Source organism: Cetorhinus maximus, chromosome 12 (genome assembly GCF_964194155.1).
Source record: "Cetorhinus maximus chromosome 12, sCetMax3.hap1.1, whole genome shotgun sequence".
Classification (NCBI taxonomy): domain Eukaryota; kingdom Metazoa; phylum Chordata; class Chondrichthyes; order Lamniformes; family Cetorhinidae; genus Cetorhinus; species Cetorhinus maximus.
Genome location: NC_135890.1, coordinates 41947890 through 41974628, shown reverse-complemented (window position 1 = coordinate 41974628; position 26739 = coordinate 41947890). Strand labels below are relative to the sequence as shown.

The 26739-nt window shown below is 44.5% G+C and overlaps 1 protein-coding gene across 1 annotated transcript in view; it reads left to right on the top strand.

Annotated features, from left to right (window-relative positions):
* The window catches only part of ccdc87 (coiled-coil domain containing 87), a 122994-nt gene that overhangs the window by 33168 nt on the left and 63087 nt on the right, over window positions 1-26739 (top strand). Inside the window, exons 7-11 of the mRNA XM_078554627.1 lie at window positions 10851-10942; window positions 11263-11432; window positions 17710-17839; window positions 20474-20680; window positions 22541-22657. Of these exons, the coding sequence (XP_078410753.1) occupies window positions 10851-10942; window positions 11263-11432; window positions 17710-17839; window positions 20474-20680; window positions 22541-22657 (716 nt within the window). The remainder of the gene's footprint in view (window positions 1-10850; window positions 10943-11262; window positions 11433-17709; window positions 17840-20473; window positions 20681-22540; window positions 22658-26739) is intronic.

Genomic DNA, 26739 nt, shown 5'->3' with positions numbered 1-26739 from the left:
GTAGGTGAGAACATTGCAAATGCCCTGAATATAATCTTCCAAAGTTTTCTTGATTTGGATTGGAAAATTACACACGTCACTGTTATTTAAGAAAGGTGACTGAGGAAAATGAGGGAATTATAGTCATGTTAGCCTAACATCTGTTGTAAAGAAATTACTAGTGTCTATAATTAAGGATAGAGTGGACTGAGCACTTTGAAATTTTCAGCTGATCAGAGAAAATCAGCGTGGATTTGTAAAAGGTAGATCATGCCTGACGAAACTGACTGAATGTTTTGAAGAGGTGACTAAAGTAGTGGACAGTGGAATGTCTATTGATATTATTTATATGGACTTCCAGAAGGCATTTGATTAAGTTTCTCACACAAGACTGTTAGCAAAAGTTGAAGCTCTTGGAATTGAGGGCAATTAAATGACCTGGTTAGGAAATTTTCTGAGTGGAAGGAGACAGAGATTAGAAATAATGGGGTGGTACTATAGTTGGTAGGATGTGCCTTGTCCCCCAAGGATCTGTGTTGGGACCTCAGTATTCAAGTTTGCTGAAGACATTAAAATAGACAGAAGGCAACATTGTAAACAGCATAGGTGGAAGCCCAAGGTTAAAAAGACATATTAATAGATTAAGTGAATGGGCAAAAACAGTGGCAAATGGATTTCAATGTAGACAAATGTGACACCATTTTCTTTGGACCTGAAAAGGATTGAACAGGGTACTTTCTAAATGGTGAAAAGTTAGGAACAGTGGAGCTTCAAAAAGACCTAGGGGTCTAGGTTCATTGATCATTAAAATATCATCAATTGTTACAAAAATATAAAGAAGGATAATGGAATGTTGGCCTTTATATACAGAGGACCAGAACACAAGGGGTAGAAGTTATGCTCCAGCTATACAAAGCAGTGGTTAGACGCACCTGGAGTACAGGGCAGTTCAGGACACCAAATCTTAAAAAGAATCTGTTGACCTTGGGGGAGTGCAGTGTAGATTTACCAACCTGGACTCCAAGGTTAAATCATGAGGAGAGGTTATGCAATCTAGGGTTGTATTACAATATTCTTGGTATTGTTGCACAAATACAAAATACTAATGAGTCTGCAGAGATATATGAATTAGGAGCTTTATTGGAACACATCTTACTGCTCTGGCTTACATCTTCCACGAGGCTGTATGAGAGACCAAATAATGTGAGATGACAGATGCAAATACATTTTCAAAATTGAAAATTAGTGGGGTGAGGAGGATAGCCTTAGATTACAGAAGGATATAGACGGGCTGGTCAGATGGGCTGATCAGTGGCAAATGGAATTTAATCCGGGTAAGTGTGAGGTGATGCACTTGGGCAGAACAAACAAGGCACGGGAATACACGATGAATGGTAGCACCCTGGGAAGTACTGAGGATCAGAGGGACCTTGGTGTGCATGTCTTCCAGTCTATTAAGGTAGCGGGACAGGTAGATAAGGTGGTTAAGAAGGCATATGGGATACTTGCCTTTATTAGCTGAGGTATAGAATATAAGAGCAGGGAGGTTATGCTGGAACTGTATAAAACGCTGGTTAGGCCACAGCTAGAGTATTGCGTGCAGTTCTGGAATCCCCATTATAGGAAGGATGTGATTGCACTGGAGAGAGAGTGCAGAGAAGATTTACCAGGATGTTGCCTGGGCTGGAGAGTTTTAGTTATGAGGAGAGATTGGATAGACTGGGGTTATTTTCCCTGGAGCAGAGGAGATTGAGGGGGGACATGATTGAGGTGTATAAAATTGAGGGGCATAGATAGGGTAGACAGGAAGGAACTTTTCCCCTTGGTGGAGGGATCAATAACCAGGCTACATAGATTTAAGGTAAGGGGCAACACGTTTAGAGGGGATGTGAGGAAGAATTTTTTCACCCAGAAGGTGGTGGGAATCTGGAACTCACTGCCTGAAACGGTGGTAGAGGCAGAAACCCTCATAAGATTTAAGTAGTATTTGGATGTACACTTGCAATGCCATGGTATACAAGGCTATGGGCCTAGTGCTGGAAAATGGGATTAGAATAGTTAGGTACTCTCCGGAACCCCACAGGTGCTGGGTACTATTGACTGCATTCATGTGGCTATAATCCCTGGCAACAAGCAGTCCAATACGCCAACAGGAAAGGCTTCCACTCGCTCAATGTTCAGCTGGTCTGCGATCACAAGGAACCAATAAAGCAGGTTTGCGCAAGATACCCAGAAAGCTGCCACGACTCATACATCTTGAATAGATCACAGATCCCTGACATTTTCGAGGGACCACACAGAATCGAGGTTTGGATCCTCGGTGACAAAAAGTATCCATAAAGGACCTGGCAGATGACACGCTTGTGGCAGCCACAAAATCCTGGTGAGAGAAGGCACAACAATGCTGATAACGCTCCCTGAACATTGGTAGAGCAGAGCATTGGCATCTTGAAGATGCGATTCCGATGCCTCAACAGATCTGGCGGAGCACTCTAGTACACTCCCCAGAGAGTCTCACAAATCATCGTGGTCTGCTGTGCACGGCACAACCTGTTGCTGCAAATGGGATGGACTTGCCAGATGCCGACATGGAGGAGCTGCAAGTCTCCTTTGATGAGGAGGAAATTGCAAAAGCTGAGGGCGGAGTTCGAGGAAGCTGAAGCAGCAGGGGAAGAGGCCATAGCACAGGCCAAATGAGGCAGGCATGCACGTAAGGCTCTCATAGCCACCAGATTCCATGAGGATGATGACGAGTTGCAGTGAGTACCCTCTTGGGAAAGCGCCCTCTCTCATGGGCCCACATGAACACGAGCGTTGCTATCCCTCTCAGTGCAGCCATGCACTTCAATCCGAGGTGAGTACTTACCCATTTGGCAAACCATTGTCCTGTTCCTTTGAAGATGATGAAGCCTTGGGAACATGTGTCATTTATTGACATGAGGTTCAACCTGAAGGAGGGCATTCTGGCATCAAATGGCAGAAGGTACTGCCTCTTCTAGTGTCTCTGCAGCATCCCAGTTGCCACGGCAGCCCAGTAGAGGCAGAAGCTGCTCTACAAGCCTCAGGGGACTCTTAGATGTATGCCTTCGGTCTGACCAAGCTCCTCTAGGAGATCCATCTGCAACATTGGGACAACGCATCCTGTGTTACCTCAATGGTGGTGGTCCAACGCAGCTGAGGATGCTACATAGATCTAACTCCATTTTAACATCACCTAGTCCTCTGTGCCACCTTCTTCTCCATCACATTGACATCTGGCACTCTCAGGGACACGGACATGTATCCATCCTGACTTTTCCATGGATCCGAATCTCCTGAGGAGATCACGAAGTTCAAACAGACAGTCTGTCCTCATGGCCAGCCCTGACCTTTGTCTACTCTAAAATGCAAAGAACTCATGAAGCCCTCAAGGTAACACTTTGTTGATAATAAAGAGTACTCATCAGATTCATTACATCCTGGTTCGCATCCCATTGCTGCCCTCAACATTGTCAAAAGCCACCACATGCGCTTCCAGAGCATGCTCCAAGGCTCCACTGACCACAATACATCACCATTTGGATTTATCATCAATGACCTTGGCGAGGGTATAGGTGAGGGGATGCTACACAGAACGTATGGCTCAGCTCTGCATCCCTACACTGTGACAAGGGTCTTGTGGCCGCAATGCAAATAACTACAAGGAGAGAAAGGCTGATGGTTGTAGGATTGAACGCCAGCACAATAATGTGCCTTCGAGGGGCAGTGCTCTGGCACTTTAAGGTGGGAAGGTGCTCACACTTATTGCTGAGCTTAGCAGATGTGCAGTCAGAGAGTCGGCAACGTACAAGGCAGACAGGACCACACACGAGGTCTTGATAAGGGCTCATACATTGGAAATCCTGCCAGATGACAGTGAGTAAATGGAGTGTCAGGATATATGACCCTTCTCCATGCGTTTACACATCTCTCCACGGACATGAGACCTTCACCCTTTACCTTACAATAATGCAGACAAAATGGGTGAACACCTCAGCCTCAGTTTTAAACAGCCGAGAATGAACAAAACATGAACTAGCACATCATGCGAACTAAGTTCCTTACACAAACAGACTTGACATTAAGGACGGGGCATCATTGATGTTTTAAATGATCTCAGAGCAGACACACACTGGGATATGGAAGCTGAAAACATCCAGCAGATGGTTTCAACATCTTCAATGAGTGGAGATAACGACTATGGTGTCACACCCGACGGACAACAATGCAGCTTATCAGAAAGAGGAGGCATACATAGGAGGAGATGTGAAATGGGTGCGATTCTATTTACATTGTTAAAAATTATGGATTTGTGATATAGTAGCCATCACTGCGACGTGGTTGAGGGAGGGGCAGGATTGGCAGCTCAACATTCCGGGATATAGAATCTTCAGGCGAGACAGGGGAGGGGGTAAAGAGGAGGAGGCTTTGCATTATTAGTTAAGGAGTCAGTTACTGCAGTAAGGAGAGATGATATCTTGGAGGGGGCCTCGAATGAAGCTTTGTGGGTGGAGCTTAGGAATAAAAAAGGGGCAGCCACATTATTAGGTGTTTATTATAGACTCCCAGATAGTCAGCGGGAAATTGAGGAGCAAATATGTGCACAATTTGCAGAGGTGTGTAAAAACAGTAACAATAGGGTAATTATATTAGGTGATTTCAACTTTCCCAACATTAATTGGGATAGACATAGTGTTAAGGGCTTGGATGGAGTGGATTTCTTGAAATGTATACAGGAGAACTTTTTAGGTCAATATGTAGAGGGTCCAACAAGGGACGGTGCATTGCTGGACCTAATTCTGGGGAATGAAGCCGAACAGGTGGCTGAGGTAGGTGTTGGGGGAGCATTTTAGTGATAGCGACCACAACATGGTACAATTTAAGCTTGTTGTGGACAAAGAAATAGACAAGTTGCAAAAAAATGTTTTGGATTGGGAGAGAGTGGATTTTAGTAAAATAAGGCAGGATGTGGCCAAGGTAGACTAGGAACAGCTACTTGTGGGGAAATCTACAGAGGAGCAGTGGAGGGGGGCGTTCAAAAAGGAAAAGGGGAGGGTACAGGCTCAACATGTTCTCTCTAGGGTAATAGGAAAGAGTAACAAGCCCAGAGAACCATGGATGACCAGAGATATTCAGGTTACGTGAGAAGGAAAAGAGAGGCTTTCAGCCGGTACCAGGGAAACAAATCAGCGGAGGCATTAGTGGAGTACAGAAAGTGCAGGGTGGAGCTTAAGAAAGCAATTAGGAGAACAAAGAGGGGATATGAGAAAGTTCTGGCTGGTAAAAGTAGGGAAAATCCCAAGATATTCTATAAGTATATCAATGGGAAGAGGATAACCAGGGAAAGAGTAGGGCCCAAAAGGGACCAAGGGGGCAATCTATGGGTGGAGCCAGAGGACGTCGCGAGAGAGTTGAATGAATACTTCACATCCGTCTTCACCCAAGAGGATGAGGATGAAGGTTTCGAACTCGGGGAGAGAGACTGCGAGGTTCTTAAGCAAATTGATATAGGGAGTGGCAAGGCACTGGAGGTGTTGGCAGGCTTAAAAGTGGACAAATCTCCAGGTGTGGATGATTTGTGTCCCAGACTGCTGAGGGAGGCAAGGGGGGAGATCGCAGGGGTTCTGACCCAAATTTTTAATTCGTCTCTGGCCACGGGGGAGGTGCCAGAGGACTGGAGAACAGCTAATGTGGTTCTGCAATTTAAGAAGGGTTGTAGAGATAAACCAGGAACTATAGGCCAGTGAGTCTCATGTCAGTATTAGGGAAAATATTGGAGAAAATTCTGAAGGAGAGAATCTATCTCCACTTGGAGAGGTAAGGTTTGATCAGGGATAGTCGGCATGGCTTTGTCAGAGGGAGGTCATGCCTAACAGATTTGATTGAATTTTTTGAGGAGATGACCAGTTGTGTAGATGAGGTAGTGCAGTTGATGTAGTTTATATGGATTTCAGCAAAGCCTTTGACAAGGTCCCACATGGGAGACTTATAAAGAAGGCAAAGGCACATGGGATACAGGGTAATTTGATAAGGTGGATTCAAAATTGGCTTAGTTGTAGGAGACAGAGGGTGATGACAGAAGGATACTTAAGTGACTGGAAGCCAGTGTCCAATGACGTACCACAGGGATCTGTGCTCGGTCCCCTATTATTTGTCATTTATATAAGCGACATAGATGACTATGTGGGGGGTAAGATTTGTAAGTTTGCGGATGACACAAAGATTGGCCGGGTGGTTAATAGTGAGGTTGAGTGTCTTGGGCTATAGGAAAATATAGATGGGATAGTCAAATGGGCAAATAAGTGGTAGATGGAATTTAACCCTGAAAAGTGTGAGGTGATACACTTAGAAGGAGTAATTTGACAAGGAAGTATTCTATGAATGGCATGACACTAGGAAGTTCTGAGGAACAAAGAGACCTTGGCGTGTGTGTCTATAGATCTCTGAAGGCGGAGGAGCATGTTAGTGGGGTGGTGAAAAAGGCATATGGGACACTTGCCTTTATCAATCGAGGCATAGATTACAAAAGTAGGGAGGTCATGTTGGAGTTGTATAGAACCTTGATGAGGCCACAGCTGGAGTACTGTGTGCAGTTCTGGTCACCACATTATAGGAAGGATGTGATTGCACTGGAGTGGGTGCAGAGGAGATTCACCAGGATGTTGCCTGGGATGAAACGTTTAAGTTATGAAGAGAGATTGGATAGACTTGGGTTGTTTTCGTTGGAGCAGAGAGGACTGAGGGGCGATCTGATCGAGGTGTACAAGATTATGAGAGGCATGGACAGGGTGGATAGGGAGCAGCTGTTCCCCTTAGTTGAAGGGTCAGTCACAAGGGAATATAAGTTCAAGGTGAGGGGCAGGAGGGTGATGACGGTCTGGAATGCACTGCCTGGGAGGGTGGTGGAGGTGGGTTGCCTCACATCCTTTCAAAAGTACCTGGATGAGCACTTGGCACGTCACGACATTCAAGGCTATGGGCCAGGTGCTGGTAAATGGGATTAGGTAGGTAGGTCAGCTCCCGTGTTGGTGCAGACTCAATGGGCCGAAGGGCCTCTTCTGCACTGTGTGATTCTGTGATTTCGTTAACACCGTGCCACTGTCATGCTCCTAATATTTCTTAAGTTTCCTAACTCCACCGCTACGTCTTGGTGCAAGCTGACATCCAGAGCGGAGGTGGAGGCAGTCTACTGACTGTTACTCCCTGTTGCCTGTGATTACTTTGGCAGATGTCCTCTTTAGGCCCGAGACTTAGAGGGCCCCAGCCTGCTTTGGGTGTTCTGTTGTGGGGCAGGTGCACTCTCCTTAGCCTGTGGAGCAGGAGGTGTTGGGGTCACAAGAAGAGGTGATTAGGATCAGCTACACACTCCCGGGGTCACCCGGGTGGATGGCCCCGGGGTGTCCAGCTGCTGGCCCCCTTCCCTACGGGCAGCCGAGGGCCCTTGGCTGACCCCTTGAGAAGGGGCAACTGGAATGAGATCGAGTTGCCCTGTCTCCCTCTTGCGAAGCCACTGCTGGATGCTACATTGCCTACATGGATGAAATGCAGCTCCCAGTGCAGTGCAGGACCTATGCCCTGGACCAAAGTCTCCATGGCGGTCGCCATTCTACCAGTGCTGACCTCGGTGCGTTGCAGGCCGACACTATCACCTCAGTTTGAATGTGGACGGACTCTTCCATCGTATGTTGCAATCTGTGGAAAGCAGCTGACAACCTTTCCTGATATTCCCCTGACTTTTGCCGAAGCTGCACCAACTGAGTTAGGACTGGGTCTGGAGGCTCGTCACCAGACTCGGACTCAGCAGAATCCTGGCCTCCAGCGATCCTCCAAACACCGGCTACCTCCGATGTCCCTGCCTCCACCAGATTGTGTGCTGTACTCACCAGATTGCGACCCTTAAGCTACTCTACAACTAGGTCCTGCTGAAGTGTGTGTCTGTGTGCTGGTGGAGGGTGTGGGTGAGCGCTGTGATGCGTCTTAAACAGTGGTCTCCTCTGCTCCCTCATCCGAGGTGTTGTCAAGGCTGGATATGAGTGCCTGGCTGGTTGATGCCCTCGGGCACTTTCCAGAGGTGCCTATGAAAGAAAGTGGAAATAACGTAAGTATGGCAAGCAACTGGAAGATAGCACAATGGACTTATAGTATGGTTGTCTGAGGGAAAAGCTGGTGCAGGGTCCTCACTTAGGTGTATGCCGCCAATCTCACCATCGCCACACGCAAGGTCCCTGTCCTGTCCGGCCAGCGAGATGGCACACTCCTGGTATGAAGTGAGGGCCTTAATTTCGGCCACTCCATCCCTGGTGGACCTCTCCTTCCTATTGTGTGTGAGATTGTCCTGCATAAAGACAAATGGAGAATTTGAGCAGGACACACGCCAAGGATAAGGGTTGTGTGGGTGGTGAGTGGAGCAGTGCATGGGACGAGGACACGATCTACACACGATATGAGCCCAGATGGAGATGCGAAGGTGTGTGAGAGAGTGAGGGGTGATGTTCCTTGACCTGGCACTGTGTGAGATCCCTGTGAAGTGTCATCCTGTGAATGCCTGATGGGTTTGTGAATGTGTGAGTTGAGTTTAATGAGATAGTTGATGTACCCTGCTGGAACGGATGAGATCATTCATTCTCTTCCTGCATTGGAGTGCAGACCTTTCGCATTTGTACTGACCGCCGAAGACACTGCCTTCCAAGCTGGAGTGGTGGCAATGCTGGGCCTCCTCTCGCCATTACTGGGGTACAGGACATCCTGGTGAGCCTTGACATCGTCCAGCAGGGTGGCCCAGCGAAGCATCACTACATTTGGGAGCAGCACTCTTCTTGCCTTTCGGTGTCATGTCTTCCCTGGGGCTTACCTGGGCTGGAGACATTGAGAAGGCTGGGTGCAGTTTAAATATGACACCTGGAGGAAAGAACCGCTGAGGTCATGACAGGACGGGTAAATCAGAGGCCACCTACCCACGATGTGACATGTTTCCTGTTGCATAATTAATGAAGCAAAGAGTGGACAATACGGCGCGAAAACATGCCATAGCGCCTGGCGGGGAAAAAAACCACCACTTTTCCTGCCTGCCACTACACTTAGAGCACAGATGGGGAAATCCCGTCCACTATTTCTGGGGGCTCAGGATGCTAGGACAAGGAGACTTAGTCTAAAAATTAGAGCCAGAGCTTTCAGAAGTGAGTTTAGGAAACACTTCTACAGAAAGGGTGGTAGAAGCTTGGAATTCTCTTCCACAAACAGCAATTGATGTTTGATAAATTGTAAATTTTAAATCTGGGATTGATAGATTTTTGTTAACCAAAGCCATTAAGGGATATGGGGCAAAGGTGGATACATGGAGTTAGGTCGCAGATCATCCATTATCTCATTGAATGGCAGAACAGGCTTGAGGGGTTAAATGGCCTACTCCTGGTCCTGTGTTCCTTTGAAAGTAGATGTACTAGACTGAATTTTATCAGCCCTGTGGCGATGGGCTGGGAAGCAGGAGGGCTGGTAATTTGGGTTGGACAGATGTTGGGAAGGAACTTGATGCCTTCTCACTGCCATGACATATTACCAGTGGTGGGCTGCCAACCAAGCAGTAAGTTGAGCCACTTAAGTGCCAAATTGAGGGCCACTTCCCGCCCCCTCTGCCATTTTGCTGGAGATGGGTAGGCTCACCTCGCAAGAGGAAACTGCTAGATAATACATGGCAGCCTCCCAGTGGGTTGCTGGTGGGGGGAAGGTCGTCCTCCTTTATGGTCATTTCATGGATTATGAAGGTGCATCCCCCGCTGGCATATGGCTACTGCTTGACAGTGACCTTGACTCCTCACCCGCAACCCAATCGCTGGGACCTCCCTGCTTGGTCCCGGCTCTTTAAAATAAACTTACCGTGTCTTCGAGGTGCATAGCCATGGAGCCGCCTTCTCCTTCATCTTGCAGCTGGCAGGTCTGGGAAGCAGGTCACTGTCTTTATTTTGACGATAGTCTCAGGCCACCACTGGTAAAATGCTGCTCCTGAGTTCAGTTCCCACTGGTGCCAGCTCCTGCTTTTGGTCCTTTCTCAATTGCTGAGAAAATTCAGCTCAACTATTACTTAGGGCAGAATTTTCGGGTCAGCGAGCGGGGCGGGCCCGCTCGCTGACGCATAAAATGATACGCAGTGACGTTGGGCGGGTGTTCCGACATCACCGCACGTCATTTAGATTGTCAGTTCGGCGGGCGCGCAGCCGATGCGGCTGTGCACCCGCCGAGCTGTCAAAGGCCTATTAAGGCCATTAGGAAAGTAATTAAAACTGTTAAGAATGCTGCCCGTCCAACCTTAGGGTTGGTGGGCAGGCAAAGAGCCTAGGCGGCCTTCGCATTTTTCATGAAGCCTCATCCATGGGCAGGATGAGGTTTCATGAAGGGTTTGTTAATTACATAAAATTTTTTGAAAAAATTAATGGACTTGTCCCAGCTCATGTGACAGTTTCACATGAGGGGAAATGTCCTTAAAATTTTGCTTTTCCTTTATTAAATTTTTCAGAACTTAAACTAATCCCTCTGAGGCACCCCCATGCCTCAGGGAGATTTCTGCACCCTGCGAAAGAGCGCAGGCCCCGACTCAGGGAATCCCCCCCACCCGCACAGGGAGCACTCAGTGCTTCCGGGTGTGCGTCACGCTGGGCAGGCCTTAATCGGCCCGCCCATGTAAAATGGCGGTGCAGCCCCAATCGGGTTTGTGCCCGCCCCCACACAAGCCCCCCTGACGGAGAAATTTCTGCCCTTAGTCTCTGGACAATCTAACTTAAGACTGACTGTTAAATATTTTTCAAGCAGTATCTTTACAAATGTTGAACCAAGATTAACATTTTCTCCTCTGTTTACAGTTGCCGCTGTGCGAGCTGCTAATCTTCCGAAAGAGCAAAAAGAACAATATTTAACAGAAGACTTGCAACCAGAGCACCATGCATCTCTAAAGGTAATATTAATGATGATAACCAATTTAAACTCATATTCCCAGCCATTTTAGCTCTTGTTTCATCTTTGGAGACAGTGAGATATTAGAGGGGTTTAAAACTGGAAGACAATTGGCTTGTTCCTTGTTGAGAAATTTGATGAAAATCTTTGACTATTGTTGCTGCTGGGACTTTGAAGTTGTGAACTAGCAGTGTAAATATGTCGAATTACTATCTCATAGTGAGATGCTCGTCACTTTTGTTAATTTGAACATGCGCAGTAGGTGAATGGGAGCTATTAGAATTAGAATGATTAACTACATACGCTCTATTTTCATTTCAGAATTTTCAATCCAATTCAAACCTGAGTGTGGGAAAATCTTCGACAGAGGAACAAGATATTTTGTGCTATACCAAAGGTTCCCAAACCACATTCTTGCAGAATTTCTCCAAAGCCGCAAAAGCCAAAAGAAATGATCAAAAATATTTGTCAATTGCTGATGATCTCCAGAAGTAAGCACCACTATATTGACTGCATTAGACAATAGCAGAGTGATAGCAAAACCTTTCTGATTTCTTACTTACAAAATATTCCTGAAAAGTATAATTTGTATTGATGAGTCGTGTTTTTGTTATTTGGTGTTTAGATATTGAGAGCATTCTTAGCTGAAGTTTAACCACTAAATTAATATGACTCGAATGCACCATAGAGGTCTCTGCCGTTGTCTGGGGAGGATGTCAGGAAGAAGCTATTGGGCCGACTGTAATGCAATCCAAGATTGAATACCCTGACACTCGTGTTTACTCTATTGCATGTAGAATGGTCACTTAAGTGACATACTTAAAGGGCTTTCGGTACTCAAGAAATTCTGTGCTGAACCTGTTCACGACCTTAGTGGAGGAGAATTGCAACTTGGCTAAACCAAAATGCACGTATCATCATTTTATCTTTTATACATACATGGAAAGAAATAATTGAGTGTGGAATTGGCACTGCCAGGCAAGAAGCCAGCAGAATGCATCAGCTGTCCACCTTCCCCACTCCCGAATCCTACCTCCCCTAAGCCTCCTCCTCCTCTGGGCACCACTCTGCTTCTCCAGGACCTCACACCCCTCCCCTCGGCCTTGCATCCCCTCCGCCTTCTACCACCAAACTCTTCGCCCTTGGGCCTCCTCCCCCCTCCCACTCCCCTTCAGGCCTCAGCTATAATTAACTTCATTTACATCCCGCTGACCCTGGGCAAGAGGAGGATAGTTGGCAGGCAAAGATCAGGAGCTGCCTGGAGGTAATTGCAAAAGTTGGGTGTTGGGGTAGGGGATGTGGAGATCCTGTAGCAGGTTTAACTGAGCTGTTTTACTCAGGCAGCAGCCTCATGTCAATCAGAGTCCTATGACATGCATTGGGTTCTGATTTGATTTCAATTACCTACTGAACCTATTAGGGAAGAAGTAGGGACTCTAAAAGTTCCAATTGTGTTGTATATTTGATAAAATATGCTCTTTTTTACTAACGATGAAACTATCAAACTGTTTTGTGAATAATTCTGTGAAGCACAATGAGAAAAAATGTTGTATATACTTCCGCCTGTCATGTTCTGTTATGGCATCCAAGTTAAATAAACCCTAAGGTGAATCGTTAGCATTTTTAAATTTAAACAAAACATTCTTTAACATTCCCTGCCAAGATTTAATTTACAGCCAACAATATCATTGTAGCCTCAGATATTGGGCAAAAACTGTGAGAAGTGTCATCGAGATTCATGCTTTGGAGTTTACAGGGGCCAAATCCTCACTGTCTAGCCCAGGGGCTTGTTGGAGCCCATTACCCAGGGGCTCGGCACAGCCCAGGACTCTAGGGTTCCGCGTGGATCAGGACCCGGAAGTGCCAGTCAGACTCAGGTCCCATCCCTGATATGGCAATTTTCATCAGCATTGTGACTTACGTTTTACAATAATGACTCAGATTATGGCTCTTCCGCTGTCATAGCCTCTGGACGGATCTAGCAGGAGGCAGGGGTAATTAGTATTATGCTTTAACAGAATTTCTAGGGGTCCTAAGGATGAACTTGATTTCTCCCCTTCCACCTCCAGAAAGGAATTCTTTGGCCTCCCCAACACGTGCCCGCCCTCAACTATCTCCCTCTCTCCCCCCTCCCCAACTCTAGTAGCCTCCCTCCCTTCCCTCTTCTGCTTTTCATAAATAGAACTCCATAAATGGGCACTGCACACTCATGCAGGATCCTGTAGCCATTTGCCAGATGCTGAATTTGACAAATCTATGTTATTTGAGCTGAAAAGCTGGTTTAATAAGGTGAGTTTCATTCAGCAACAACTGTGGAGAGAATGAATGAGGATGATGTCATCAGAATTGACACCACCGGCTAACCAACCAATTAGGGCATGCATTGAGTGATGTCATTGTGATGCTGACACAGGTGAAGATGAATGATTTTGTTGGGTCGACTCGGATCAACACTTTTGCTAATCAATTGGTAAAGCTAAGCACTCAGGGGAAGAGCTCTGGTGACTAATGAGACATTGTATGTGGGTCATGGATTGTGTTAGTGACCTTGATTTTGTGACTGTAATGACAGTGAAACTGCCACCATTTGCTGTCATTATATATGTGAATATGTGAAACTGACAACTTCCAGCCTCTGCACATGCGCAGTTAAATGTGGAAATCCAGAATTTGTTGTCAGTGATTCCCTGCCCCACAGGATCGGCTGTTGAAGTCCCCATAGTTGGACATCTTTTGAAATCATATGAATTGATATAAACTTCCATTTTTATGCTATTAGTCTTGCTGTATAAAGCCTTGAAAAAGTTATGCCATGTCGAAGGAAGAGTGGCTTGGATTTTAATAGTTTACCCAATTCATGATTTCTTCTGAATAACTCCTCTGACCCTGAAAAATTAATTTTATGTTTGTGAAATATCAAATTTCTCTTATGATAAAATTCCACAGATGTTTAAAATAATACATTTTTTTTGTTTGTTTATGATATTTCGGTTTATACTTTAATCCCATGCATGTCCCAATCTCTTTTTAAATTCATTCATAGATGTGGATGTCGCTGGCAAGACCAGCATTCATTGTCCACCCCCAGTTGCTCTTGAGAGGTAGTGAGCCACTTTCTTGGACCACTATCGTCCATGTATGTAGGTATACCCAATGTGCTGTTACAGAGTGCGTTCCAGGATTTTGACTGTACAACTTTGAATGAATGATAATATATTTCCAATTCAGGATGGTGCATGACCTGGAGTGGATCCATGTCCCTTTTGCCCTTGTTCTTCTAGGTGGTAGAGATTGCAGGTTTGGAAAGTGCTGTCTAAGGAACTGTCTCAAGTTGCTGCCTTACATCTTGTTTACGTTACGCACAGCTGCTACTGTGCACCACTAGTGGAGGAAATGCTTGCATAAGGTGATGGATGGATTGTCATTCAAACAGGCTGCTTTTTCCTGAATGTTGTTGAACTCCTTGACTTTTGCAGCTGCGTTCATCAAGGCAAACAGGGAGTATTTCAGCACACTCTGAACGCAGCTTGTAGATGGTAGACAGGCTGTGGGGAATTAGGAGATGGATTATTCACCGCAGAATTCCCAGCCTCTGACCTGTTCTTGTAGCTACAGTATTTGTGTGGCTCATCCAATTAGGTTTCTGGCCAATAGTGACCCCAGGATGTTGACATTGGGAATTCAGTGATGGTAATACTATTGAATATAAAGGGAATATGGCTAGATTCTCTATCACTGGAGGTGGTCATTGCCTAGCATTTTTGTGGTGTGAATGTTACTTGCCACCCATTAGCCAAGACTGAATGTTGTCCAGGTCTTGCTGCATGCGGACGTTGACTGCTTCATTAACCAAGCAGTTGTAATTGGAACTGAACATTGTACTATCATCAACGAGCATCCACACTTCCGACCTCATTATGATGGAGGGGAGTGCATTTGATGAAGTAGCTGAAATTAATAGAGCCTAGGATACTACCCTGAGAAACTCCTGCAATGATGTTCTGGGGTTGAGATGATTGACCTGCAGCAACCACAACTACCTTCCTTTTGCTAGGTGTGCCAGCGGAGAGTTACCACCAACACCCCCGCCCCCCCCCAACCCCGATTCCTATTGAGTTCAATTTTACTAGGGGTCCTTGATGCCACTTTCATCAAATGCTGCCTCAATGTCAAGGGCAGTCACTCTCAACTCATCTCTGGAATGTAGCTCTTTTGCCTATGTTCGATCTGAGGCTACAATGAGGTCCAGAGCCAAGTGGCCCTGACAGAACCCAAACTGAGCATCAGTGTACAGGTTATTGATAGGTAAGTACTGCTTGATATTATTGTTGATGACATCTTCCCTTGCTCTGCTGATGATTGACAGTAGACTGATGAGGTGGTAATTGGTCAGATTAGATTTGCACTGTTTTTTGTGAATAGGACAGGCCAGGGCAATTTTCCAGTTTTTCGGCTATTTGCCAGTTTTGTAACTGCAATGGATCCAGTTGGCTAAGGACTTGGCTAGGCCTGGAGCGCAAGTCTTCAGTACTACAGACGGCATGTAGTTGGAACCCATAACCTTTGCTTTGCTGCTGACTGCAAAATCCGGGCCATTGTTTTCTGGTTTATTGGCTACAAAGTAGAACCATAGATAAGTTACAGCACAGAAAGAGGCCATTAAGCCCATCATGTCTGCGCTGGCCAAAAAATAAAACATTTTTAAAAAGTTGCCCATTCTAATCCTACCTTCCAACACCCAGTCCGTGGCCTTGCAGGTCACAGCACTTTAGGTTTTTTTTAATATAATCTTGTACACCTCAATCAAGTTGCCCCTCAGCCTCCTCAGTTCCAAGGAAAACAATCCCAGCCTATATAATCTTTCCTCATAGTTGCAATTTTCAAGCCCTGGTAACATTCTTGTAAATCTCCTCTGTACTCTCTTCAGGGCTATTATTTCCTCCTGTAATGTGGCGACCAGAACTGTACACAAATTCCACCTGTGGCCTAACCAGGGTTTTATACAGTTCCAGCATTACATCCCTGCTTTTGTACTCTATACCTTGTCCAATAAAGGAAAGCATTCTATATGCTTTCTTTACCATCTTATCCATCTGTTCTGCCACCTTCAGAGACTTGTGGACATGCACTTCAAGGTCTCTCACTTCCTCTACCCCTCACAATATCCTCCCATTTATTGTGTATTCCCTAGCTTTGTTTGCCCTCCCCAAATGCATTATTTCACACTTCTCTGGAATGGATTCCACCTGCCACTTTTCTGCCCACTCAACTAAACCATTGATATAATTCTGGAGACAACAGCTATCCTTTTCACTACTAACTATACGGCCAGTTGTTGTATCATCTACAAATTTCCAATTCATGCCACCCACATTTAAGTCCAAATCATGAATATATACAATAAACAGCAAGGGTTCCAACACTGAGCCCTGTGGAACGCCACTGGAAACCGTTTTCCATTTGCAAAAACATCCATTACCCTTTGCTTCCTGTCGCTGAGTTAATTTTGGATCCAACTCGCCACAATCCCCTATATCCTATGGGCTTTTACTTTTCTGACCAGTCTGCCATGTGGGACTTGTCAAATGCCTTACTAAAATCCATGTTGACAACATCCACTGCACTACCCCCATCAATCCTCCTTGTTACTTCCTCAAAAAAATTGATTAAATTAGTAAGACGTGACCTTCCCCTAACAAAACCATGCTGACTATCCCTGATCAATCTATGCCTTTCTAAGTGACAGTTTATCCTGTCTCTCAGAATTGATTCTAATAATTTGCCCATCACTGATGTCAAACTGACCGGCCTATGATTATTTGGGCTATCCCTCACACCCTTTTTAAATAATGGTACAGTGCTTGCAGACCTCCAATCCTCTGATACCTCACCTGTATCTAATGAGGATTGGAAAATGATCCTCAGAGCATCCACTATTTCCTCCCTGGCTTCCTTCAATAGCCTGGAATACAATCCATCCGGCCCTGGTGATTTATCCACCTTCAATCCCTCCAGTGCATCTTCTCACAAAATGCTTATCATATCTAATATTTCACATTCCTCCTCTTTAACTAGAATGTGTGCATCATCCCTATCCTTAGTGAATACCGAGACAAAGTACTCATTGAGAACCCTGCCCACAACTTCAGCATCAGCTAAAGTAGTGGAGTTTGGGTGTTATCTTTTACATTATATATGTATCACGAGAGCCTGACCTGAAGACTTGAATCGTAACCCAACCATTCCCCCTCCCAACCTCACCCCTCACACCAGATAATCTGGATTGTATGCCCTTCCAGACTGTATTGATGCTCTCCCCACCTTAGACTTGGATCATGCTCCTCCCTCATAGGCCTGGTTCGTGCTACTCCCCCCGCACCTTAGACTTGAATCATGTTTTCCTTTTCCTTTCCACCAGCCTCACCTCTGCTTAGAGTTACATTAAGTGCTTCCTCCCTTTTCCCGACCTTAGGCCTGCATCACATTTGCCCTCCCTACCCCATTGTACCTGGATCAAAGTTTTTGTTTACAAGACTAATTTCATTGAGCAAGAACGGCAGTGAGAATGGGTGACTTGACATCGCCAGAAGCCCCATTTGCACACCCACAGGGAAAGAAGTTCTTGGAAGGTCTGACACAACTGCCATAGGATGATGTCATCGGGTCAACCAAAAACTGGGACATCCAATGCCATGTTCCTAATTACAGAATTTAATTTTTATAGTCAATGAAAATAATTTATATAACTCATTTATTGTGTTTCTACAGGTTGTTGGAAATTTCCACTGTAGATGAGGGAGACAGTGATCCTGAAACAACTCTTCCTCCTCTGATTCAAGCACTCACATATGATAACACACATGAAATAAAAAAACATAAGCAAGAGAAAATACTGATGGTAATGCTACGAATAAAAAGTTTATAGGATTGTTATGTCTTGGAACTGTCTCTTTAATTTAAATAGAGGAATGACTAGGGGTCATGTGATCTGCTCTGAATTCTGCCCGACCACAAGCCTGGGTGGCTTGGTTGCTATGGCAACAGTGGGACCCAAGTTGATTTACTGGGTAGAAGGTGCAAGATGTTCACGCTAGCAGAGAATGGTAAGTGTGGTTGTGCTGACCATGGGTGGACCATTAGTCTCCCAAGTGTCACAGGGAAGTGCTAAGAATGTCAGGTTTTATAAATGGATATACTTTACACTGCCGGTTTAATTCCAAGATAGAATGGAGTTGAGACTTTAGAAGATAGCTAATTAGCATTTCTACTTGGATAGAAGGCCCATGTGATTCACTTTGCCATGGAGATGGGTTTTGAAAGGGGAACTATCAATTAGAAAACCACTGCAGTATGCGGTTGCGGGTTTCCTAAGATATCATTAAACCTCAGAGACACAAGTCAGTCTGCAGCCATCTGAGAGACAGAGAGCAGAAGATAGAGGCAGCCAGTCCTGCATGTGAAGCAGAGAAAATGCTGACTCTATCGTTCACCGCGCAGAATGTGGGTGGGAGCTTACATAGACTGAGTTTGTGAGGATTTAAAGGAGGCTGGAAGATTTGCCTACCTTGGGCTAGAGTGAAGGAATATCCATTGTAACCCTCACAGTGAAAGTCAGTTCTGGAATTAGAAGTTAATCTGCTGGGAAAGGGAAAGAAAAGAAGCAAGCCACTGGGAACTGAGAATAACTTCGTACTGGTTCTGGGAAAATAAAGTGTCCCTTTAAGGGACAACATAACATATAACCATGGCGTGAGATTTTCAGCCGCCTTAAATGTTAAATGGGGAATTTCTCTTCTGTAGTTGAGAGTATAAGTTGCCTACTGACTAATATTTAAACAATGTTGCTTTTAGTTTGTTTGTTACAGTAAAAGTCTTCAAACTTGAAATCTTGTCATGTGATTATTTCAGTTAGTCACTGGAAATTTAATTAACTTTTGAAAAGTTATCAGCCTCTGTAACAATACATAACTACAAATTATATGATAGAAACAAATATTGTGTTAGATGTATTTAGTGAAAGATCATTCTGGTAGTTGCAGATATGTCTTTTAAATGTTTTTTCTTTGCTGAGATACTTTGTTTATGAACATGTTTGTGAATATACATAAATGATGAACAGGAAAAGACCAGTTGGCCCATTGAGTCTGTCCTGTACACTTATGTTGCAAAAAACCATTATGATTCCCAAAGTTCTCCCTCCCACCATTAGCATCAGACATAGCATGGCTTGATACACAATGAAAGTTCCACTATTCCATCTCAATACACCTTGACTCCTACTCAAAAGAATATTTGTTCTTTTTTCAGTTGCTCATAGCAGTCATCCCTGTTGTCTCCCTGAGGTAGGTTGACTGTTTGTGCCAGATGAGGGTCTGTTTTGTGCTATAGGCTTGTGCTGCCTGGAAACTGACCTGAAACTGCCAAAATGCATGTCTTATTGGGCCTTTACAACCATCAGAGAGAATGTTTTATTCCACCATCTTGGCTGAATGTTCCAGAAGTGAAAGGTGAGTGTTTGAGAGTAGAAGAAAGCAAAGAGGATGAACAAGTCATTCTGTACCACATCACATAATCTTCTGTGGAAAACTTCTCAACAAATTCTCATCTCTGTTTTATTGCGGACTGGGTGTCAAAATGAATTAAATACTACCTTTTCACCATTGCAGTTGTTTTTAAAATCCAAGACTGCTATAAAGACTACCTTTTGCGGTTTTTGGCCGTTCCTAGTGGACCAATGACAGCACAAAAGTGGTAATCTCAGGAGGGTGACAAGATGGTTGCTGTGGAAAGTAAGAGGCAGGTGATTTTTTTTTAAAGCTGAGATTCAGGCACGATAGTAGGACAGAGTAAAAGCTCTGCTAACTGTACCAAGCTCTGTGTTTGATCCTCCATAATGATAAAATTGTTCCACTTCCCAGCGCTATTATCCTGCACCTTGTTGAGTGCAAAGGTTGCCCTTGTCTCCAGTGCACACATGCAAATAAACCACTGCACAGATAATATTTATATCTTCATTAATTCAAGCCTTGCTAGATGCATTGTACACTTTTAATGATCCTAGCAGCATGGAAACTTTGTGGTTTGTGATGTATTTAATCATCTCCATCAATAACTATTCCCATCATATTCAAGGCAAGTGTGCAATACAGTTGTTTTTAATAATGTGCATTATATGCATGACTTTATGGATGGTGTCCAAATCATCAGAATGTTTTAACAAAATTTATATTTCAAAATTGAGATTTAAACTGCATAAGATTATACAATATTCTTCTGATTAGATCACCTTCAATAAATTACCCTACATGGAAACATTGGAGGAGTATGTTGTACAAGAGCTGTTTATTAGTCTTCATTTGCCCAAGATCTATTTATAATCCACTTCCCAATAAAAGCATAAATTAATTAAAATAAATAACCTGGCTACAAGTAAGGATGGAGAAAAGAAAAAGAAATCTAATACGCATTTCATGAATACCTAGATGAATTTGCATCTCAACAAATGTATGGAAGAGATTTCTGCATTTTTTAGGAACTTGAGGAAGAAGAGAAAAAAGAAAAACTAAAGAAGAGAATTCAACAAAAGAGGACGGAGCATGCACAGCCTGCCACTGTCAGTATCAAAGTGTCCAAAAGGTTGATGGCACGAACAGCGGATGTTCGAATATCGGACAGAAAGTTTATTGACCCAGTCTATCTCCAGACATACCCGACTGTATACAATCACATTGAGGGAGAGGTATTTTAACATTTTAAGAAGATTATTGTTTTTGATTAAAACAGGGGCCAGATCTTGCTGTAAAAATAATGATGAGTTCATTAATATTTAGATCATCCTGAAAGTTCCGGGGGTGAAGAGAAATCTCCAAAACTTTCTGGTTGGTTATGTTAAACCTTCTTTTACTTTGCACACATGACACTTCACCCTTAATTCACTGTTATTTTAAATAGCTTGCTGGATTTGCACAAGAATTGCCTATAAACTCGTCACAAAGGTAAGACTGGTAATTAACAACATAAGTCCCGTTTTAATAATATGATAATTAGTCACTTGGTAAAACAGAACTTGAGTATTACTAAAAAAAAGAGACATGCTGTGAAAGCTTTTCATCTTGCACTCATCAGGACATACACAAGAATGCCAAATTTCAAAGGAAACACCAATTTATACTGCTTGAGGAAAGGGGTGCTGATTGGTTTGTAAGTAGTTCTGATTGGTTGAGACATTGCCATAGTTCCCAGGTGTATACACCATGGCAACATCTCGACCAATCAGAGCTGACTTGCTAACCAATCAGCACCCCTTTTCTCATGCAGTATACATTGTTCTCTTAGAAATTTGGCATTCTTGCATCTCTCCTAATGAGTACAAGACAAAAAGCTTCGACAGCTTGTTGCTTTTTTCAGCAATGCGATAATTGTTAATGCAATGCCAATCAACCTCTCTGCCCAAAAAGGGAATAATTGAACTTGTGGAATCTCATTCCTTCAGGTGGTAAATTGTTCTTGGGGATTTAAAAAATGTCAAATTTTAATTTATATTTTTTACTTATTCTTCCTCTGTGCCTCTTATTATTCTTTTTCTTAATACAATTCTTTCCCTCTCTTTATTTATCTTTCTGTACCCTGATTTGGCTGTAATTCACCCTCCGCCTTTTCTGTGTTTTTTTTCAATTCTCAAATCTCACTGGTTAAGGAGATACATTGTTGGTCCCACCCTGCACTGAGGATCCAGATGCTTGATTACCCTTGCCAGCCCATTAACAATTGGCATTTCCAGCAGGTTAGAGGACAAAATTGTTTGCGCTGAAGTGTGCAGAGAAAGTTCTGAATAACAGTGCAGATTGTGAGATATCACGCCCTAGCAAGATTTGGCCCAATAGTTTAAAATTAGCACATATTATTAAATAAAGAAATATTTTCCTTTAGAAAGTGACCTTCATGTCTCATAACATCCCGAAGTGCTTTACAGCTGAAGAAGCACTTTTGAAGTAGTCACTGTTGTAGGAAATTTGACAGTCAGTTTGCACACAGCAAGGTCCCACAAACAGCTTTATCAATGACCAGATAATCTGTTTTAGTGATGTTGATTGTGGGATAAATATTGATCAGGTTACCCTGCTCTTTGAATAGTGCCATGGGATAATTTACGTCCACCTGAGAGAGCAAATGGAATCTGGGTTTAACGTCTCATCTGAAAGATGCTATCTTTGACAGTGCAGCATTCCCTCAATACTGCACTAATATATTAACCTAAATATTAACCAAAACCTAGATTGGGGCTTGAATCCACAACATTCTGACTCAGGTGAGAGTACTGCCACTGAGTAAAAAATGACATCTCATTCTATATATATAACATGTGTAAAGCCTAGTCTTGTCAATTTCTGCATAGTATATAATGCTGTTTAGCACAGTTTCAACCAGGAGTATTTTCTCATGTGGTTATAACAGTGCCTGAAATGTGCAAACATTTTGATTGTTCAAACCAATAACCTTGAAATTCAGAGCAACATTCCATGTTAATACTGGTTGAGTTTACTTGTTCAAGAAATGAGAGTTAAATGACACAAGCATATTTCTTGTAATTATCTTAAAGATTGACTCAGAAATGGTAAAACAGTTGGACGATAACTTGTCCCATGGTGATGAACTTCAAGAGATTTACAAGGAGCTTTTGAATGCGATACCAGATGACTATCTGTTATTTGACCAGGTAGGAAATGTTCATTCTCATCTGTGGAACCATTACCAAATACTATCCAATATAAAAGCAAAAAACTGCGGATGCTGGAAATCCAAAACAAAAATACCTGGAAAAACTCAGCAGGTCTGGCAGCATCTGCGGATAGGAGCACAGTTAACGTTTCGAGTCCGAATGACCCTTCAACAGAACTAAGGAAAAATAGAAGAGAGGTGAAATATAAGCTGGTTTAAGGGTGGTGGTGGTGGGGAGGGGTGGGGAGGTGGGACAGGACAAGAAGAGCTGGATAGAGGGCCAGTGATAGGTGGAAATAACCAAAAGATGTCACAGACAAAAGGGCAAAGAGGTGTTGAAGATGGTGATATTATCTAAAGGAATGTGCTAATTAAAGGTAGAAAGCAGGACGAGCAAGGTACAGTTAGCCCTAGTGGGGATGGGGTGGGGGGAAGGGATCGAAATAGGCTAAAAGGTAGAGGTAAAACAATGGATGGAAATACATTTAAAAATAATGGAAGTAGGTGGGAAAAGAAAAATCTATATAAATTATTGGAAAAAACAAAAAGGAGGGGGAAAATTGGAAAGGGGGTGGGGATAGAGGAGAGAGTTCATGTTCTAAAATTGTTGAACTCAATATTCAGTCCGGAAGGCTGTAAAGTGCCTAGTCAGAAGATGAGGTGCTGTTCCTCCAGTTTGCGTTGAGCTTCACTGGCACAATGCAGCAAGCCAAGGACGGATATGTTGGCATGAGAACAGGGTGGATTGTTGAAATGGCAAGCGACAGGGAGGTCTGGGTAATACTTGCGGACAGACCGAAGGTGTTCTGCAAAGCGGTCACCCAGTCTGCGTTTGGCCTTTCCAATGTAGAGGAAACCGCTTTGGGAGCAACGAATGCAGTAGACTGAGTTAAGGGAAGTGCAAGTGAAATGCTGCTTCACTTGAAAGGAGTGTTTGGGCCCTTGGACGGTGAGGAGAGGTGAAGTAAAGGGGCAGGTGTTACACCTTCTGCGGTTGCATGGGAAGGTGCCGTGGGAGGGAGTTGAGGTGTAGGGGGTGATGGAGGAGTGGACCAGGGTGTCCCGGAGGGAACGATCCCTGCGGAATGCCACCAGGGGTGGGTGAAGGGAAGATGTGTTTGGTGGTGGCACCATGCTGGAGTTGGCGGAAATGGCGGAGGATGATCCTTTGAATGTGGAGGCTGGTAGGGTGATAAGTGAGGACAAGGGGGACCCTATCATGTTTCTGGGAGGGAGAGGAAGGTGTGAGGGCGGATGCCCGGGAGATGGGCCGGACACGGTTGATGGCCCTGTCAACGACCGTGGGTGGAAAACCTCGGTTAAGGAAGAAGGAAGACATGTCAGAGGAACTGTTTTTGAAAGTGGCATCATCAGCGACGGAGGCGAAGGAATTAAGAGAATGGGATGGAGTCCTTACAGGAAGCGGGGTGTGAGGAGCTTTAGTCGAGGTAGCTGTGGGAGTCGGTAGGCTTGTAATGGATATTGGTGGACAGTCTATCACCAGAAATTGAGACAGAGAGGTCAAGGAAGGGAAGGGAAGTGTCAGAGATGGACCATGTGAAAATGATGGAGGGGTGGAAATTGGAAGCAAAATTAATAAATTTTTCCAGGTCCAGACGAGAGCATGAAGCAGCACCGAAGTAATCATCGATGTACCGGAGAAAGAGTTGTGGGAGGGGGCCGGAGTAGGACTGGAACAAGGAATGTTCCACATACCCTATAAAGAGACAGGCATAGCTGGGGCCCATGCGGGTACCCATAGCCAGACCTTTTATTTGGAGGAAGTGAGAGGAGTTCAAAGAGAAATTGTTTAGTGTGAGAACAAGTTCAGCCAGACGGAGGAGAGTAGTGGTGGATGGGGATTGTTCAGGCCTCTGTTTGAGGAAGAAGCAGAGAGCCATCAGACTATCCCGGTGGGGGATGGATGTGTAGAGGGATTGGACGTCCATGGTAAAGAGGAGGTGGTTGGGGCCAGGGAACTGGAAATTGTTGATATGATGTAGGGTGTCAGAGGAATCACAGATGTAGGTGGGAAGGGACTGGACAATGGGAGAGAGAATGGAGTCAAGATAGCAAGAAATGAGTTCCGTGGGGCAGGAACAGGCTGACACGATCGGTCTGCCGGGACAGTCCTGTTTGTAGATTTTGGGTAGGAGCTAGAAGCGGTCCGTCCGAGGTTGGGAGACTATCAGGTTGGAAGCTGTGGAAGGAAGATCTCCAGAGGAGATGAGGTCAGTAACAGTCCTGCTGGAAACAATGGCTTGATGTTCAGTGGTGGGGTCATGGTCCAGGAATGGAGTTCCTGTAAGGACTCCATCCCATTCTCTCAATTCCTTCGCCTCCGTCGCATCTGTTCTGATGATGCCATTTTCAAAAACAGTTCCTCTGACATGTCCTCTTTCTTCCTTAACCGAGGTTTTCCACCCACGGTCGTTGACAGGGCCCTCAACCGTGTCCGGCCCATCCCCCGCGCATCCCCCCTCACACTTTCTCCCTCCCAGAAACATGATAGGGTCCTCCTTGTCCTCACTTATCACCCCACCAGCCTCCACATTCAAAGGATCATCCTCCGCCATTTCCGCTAACTCCAGCATGATGCCACCGCCAAACACATCTTCCTTTCACCCACCCCTGGTGGCATTCCGCAGGGATCGTTCCCTCCGGGACACCCTGGTCCACTCCTCCATCACCCCCTACACCTCAACCCCCTCCCACGGCACCTTCCCATGCAACCGCAGAAGGTGTAACACCTGCCCCTTAACTTCCCCTCTCCTCACCATCCAAGGGCCCAAACACTCCTTTCAAGTGAAGCAGCATTTCACTTGCATTTCCCTTAACTTAAGTCTACTGCATTCGTTGCTCCCAATGCGGTTTCCTCTACATTGGAGAGACCAAACGCAGACTGGGTGGCCGCTTTGCAGAACACCTTCGGTCTGTCTGCAAGTATTACCCAGACCTCCCTGTCGCTGATCATTTCAACACTCCACCCTGCTCTCATACCCACATGTCCGTCCTTGGCTTGCTGCATTGTTCCAGTGAAGCTCAATGCAAACTGGAGGAACAGCACCTCATCTTCCGACTAGGCACTTTACAGCCTCCCGGACTGAATATTGAGTTCAACAATTTTAGAACATGAACCCTTTCCTCCATCCCCACCCCCTTTCCAATTTTCCCCTTCCTTTTTGTTTTTTCCAATAATTTATATAGATTTTTCTTTTCCCATCTACTTCCATTATTTTTAAGTGTATTTCCATCCATTGTTTCATCTCTACCTTTTAGCCTATTTCGATCCCTTCCCCCCACCCCACCCCCACTAGGGCTAACTGTACCTTGCTCGTCCTGCTTTCTACCCTTAATTAGCACATTCCTTTAGATAATATCACCACCATCAACACCTCTTTGCCCTTTTGTCTGTGACATCTTTTGGTTATCTCCACCTATCACTGGCCCTCTATCCAGCTCTTCTTGTCCTGTCCCACCTCCCCACCCCCCCCCCCCCCCCCCCCCCTCTAAACCAGCTTATATTTCACCTCTCTTCTATTTTTCCTTAGTTCTGTTGAAGGGTCATTCGGACTCGAAACGTTAACTGTGCTCCTATCCGCAGATGCTGCCAGACCTGCTGACTATCCAATATATACGTTTTTGAAAAGCAAAGATGAAAGGAAACATTACGCTTTTTAAGAAGGGCTGTTTTCCAAAACTTGTGATATTTTTATAGGCTAGAAATTCTGATACAGAAAACTTTCCTTGCTCAATGAACAACTTTTTTTCTGCATGGTTGATAAGCTATTTTTAACTGTTCATTTATGTAAATAAATTGGAAAGTCTGTTTGATAACACAAGCAGCAATTTGAGCAAAAATATATAACAGGCAAAATGTCGCACAGACAATGGCGAGTAGGCAATTTGATGGAAGAAGATGCCACACCACACAATATTTATTAAAACATGATGGTGAGGAAGACCCCAGGCAACTCCAGCCCCCTAGTGCAAAGAAAATGCCATGAACATCCAGAACAGAAGCAAAATTAGCGAAACAGCATAATCCCAAGTTAAAGATTACTGAATCGCAGTAATCCC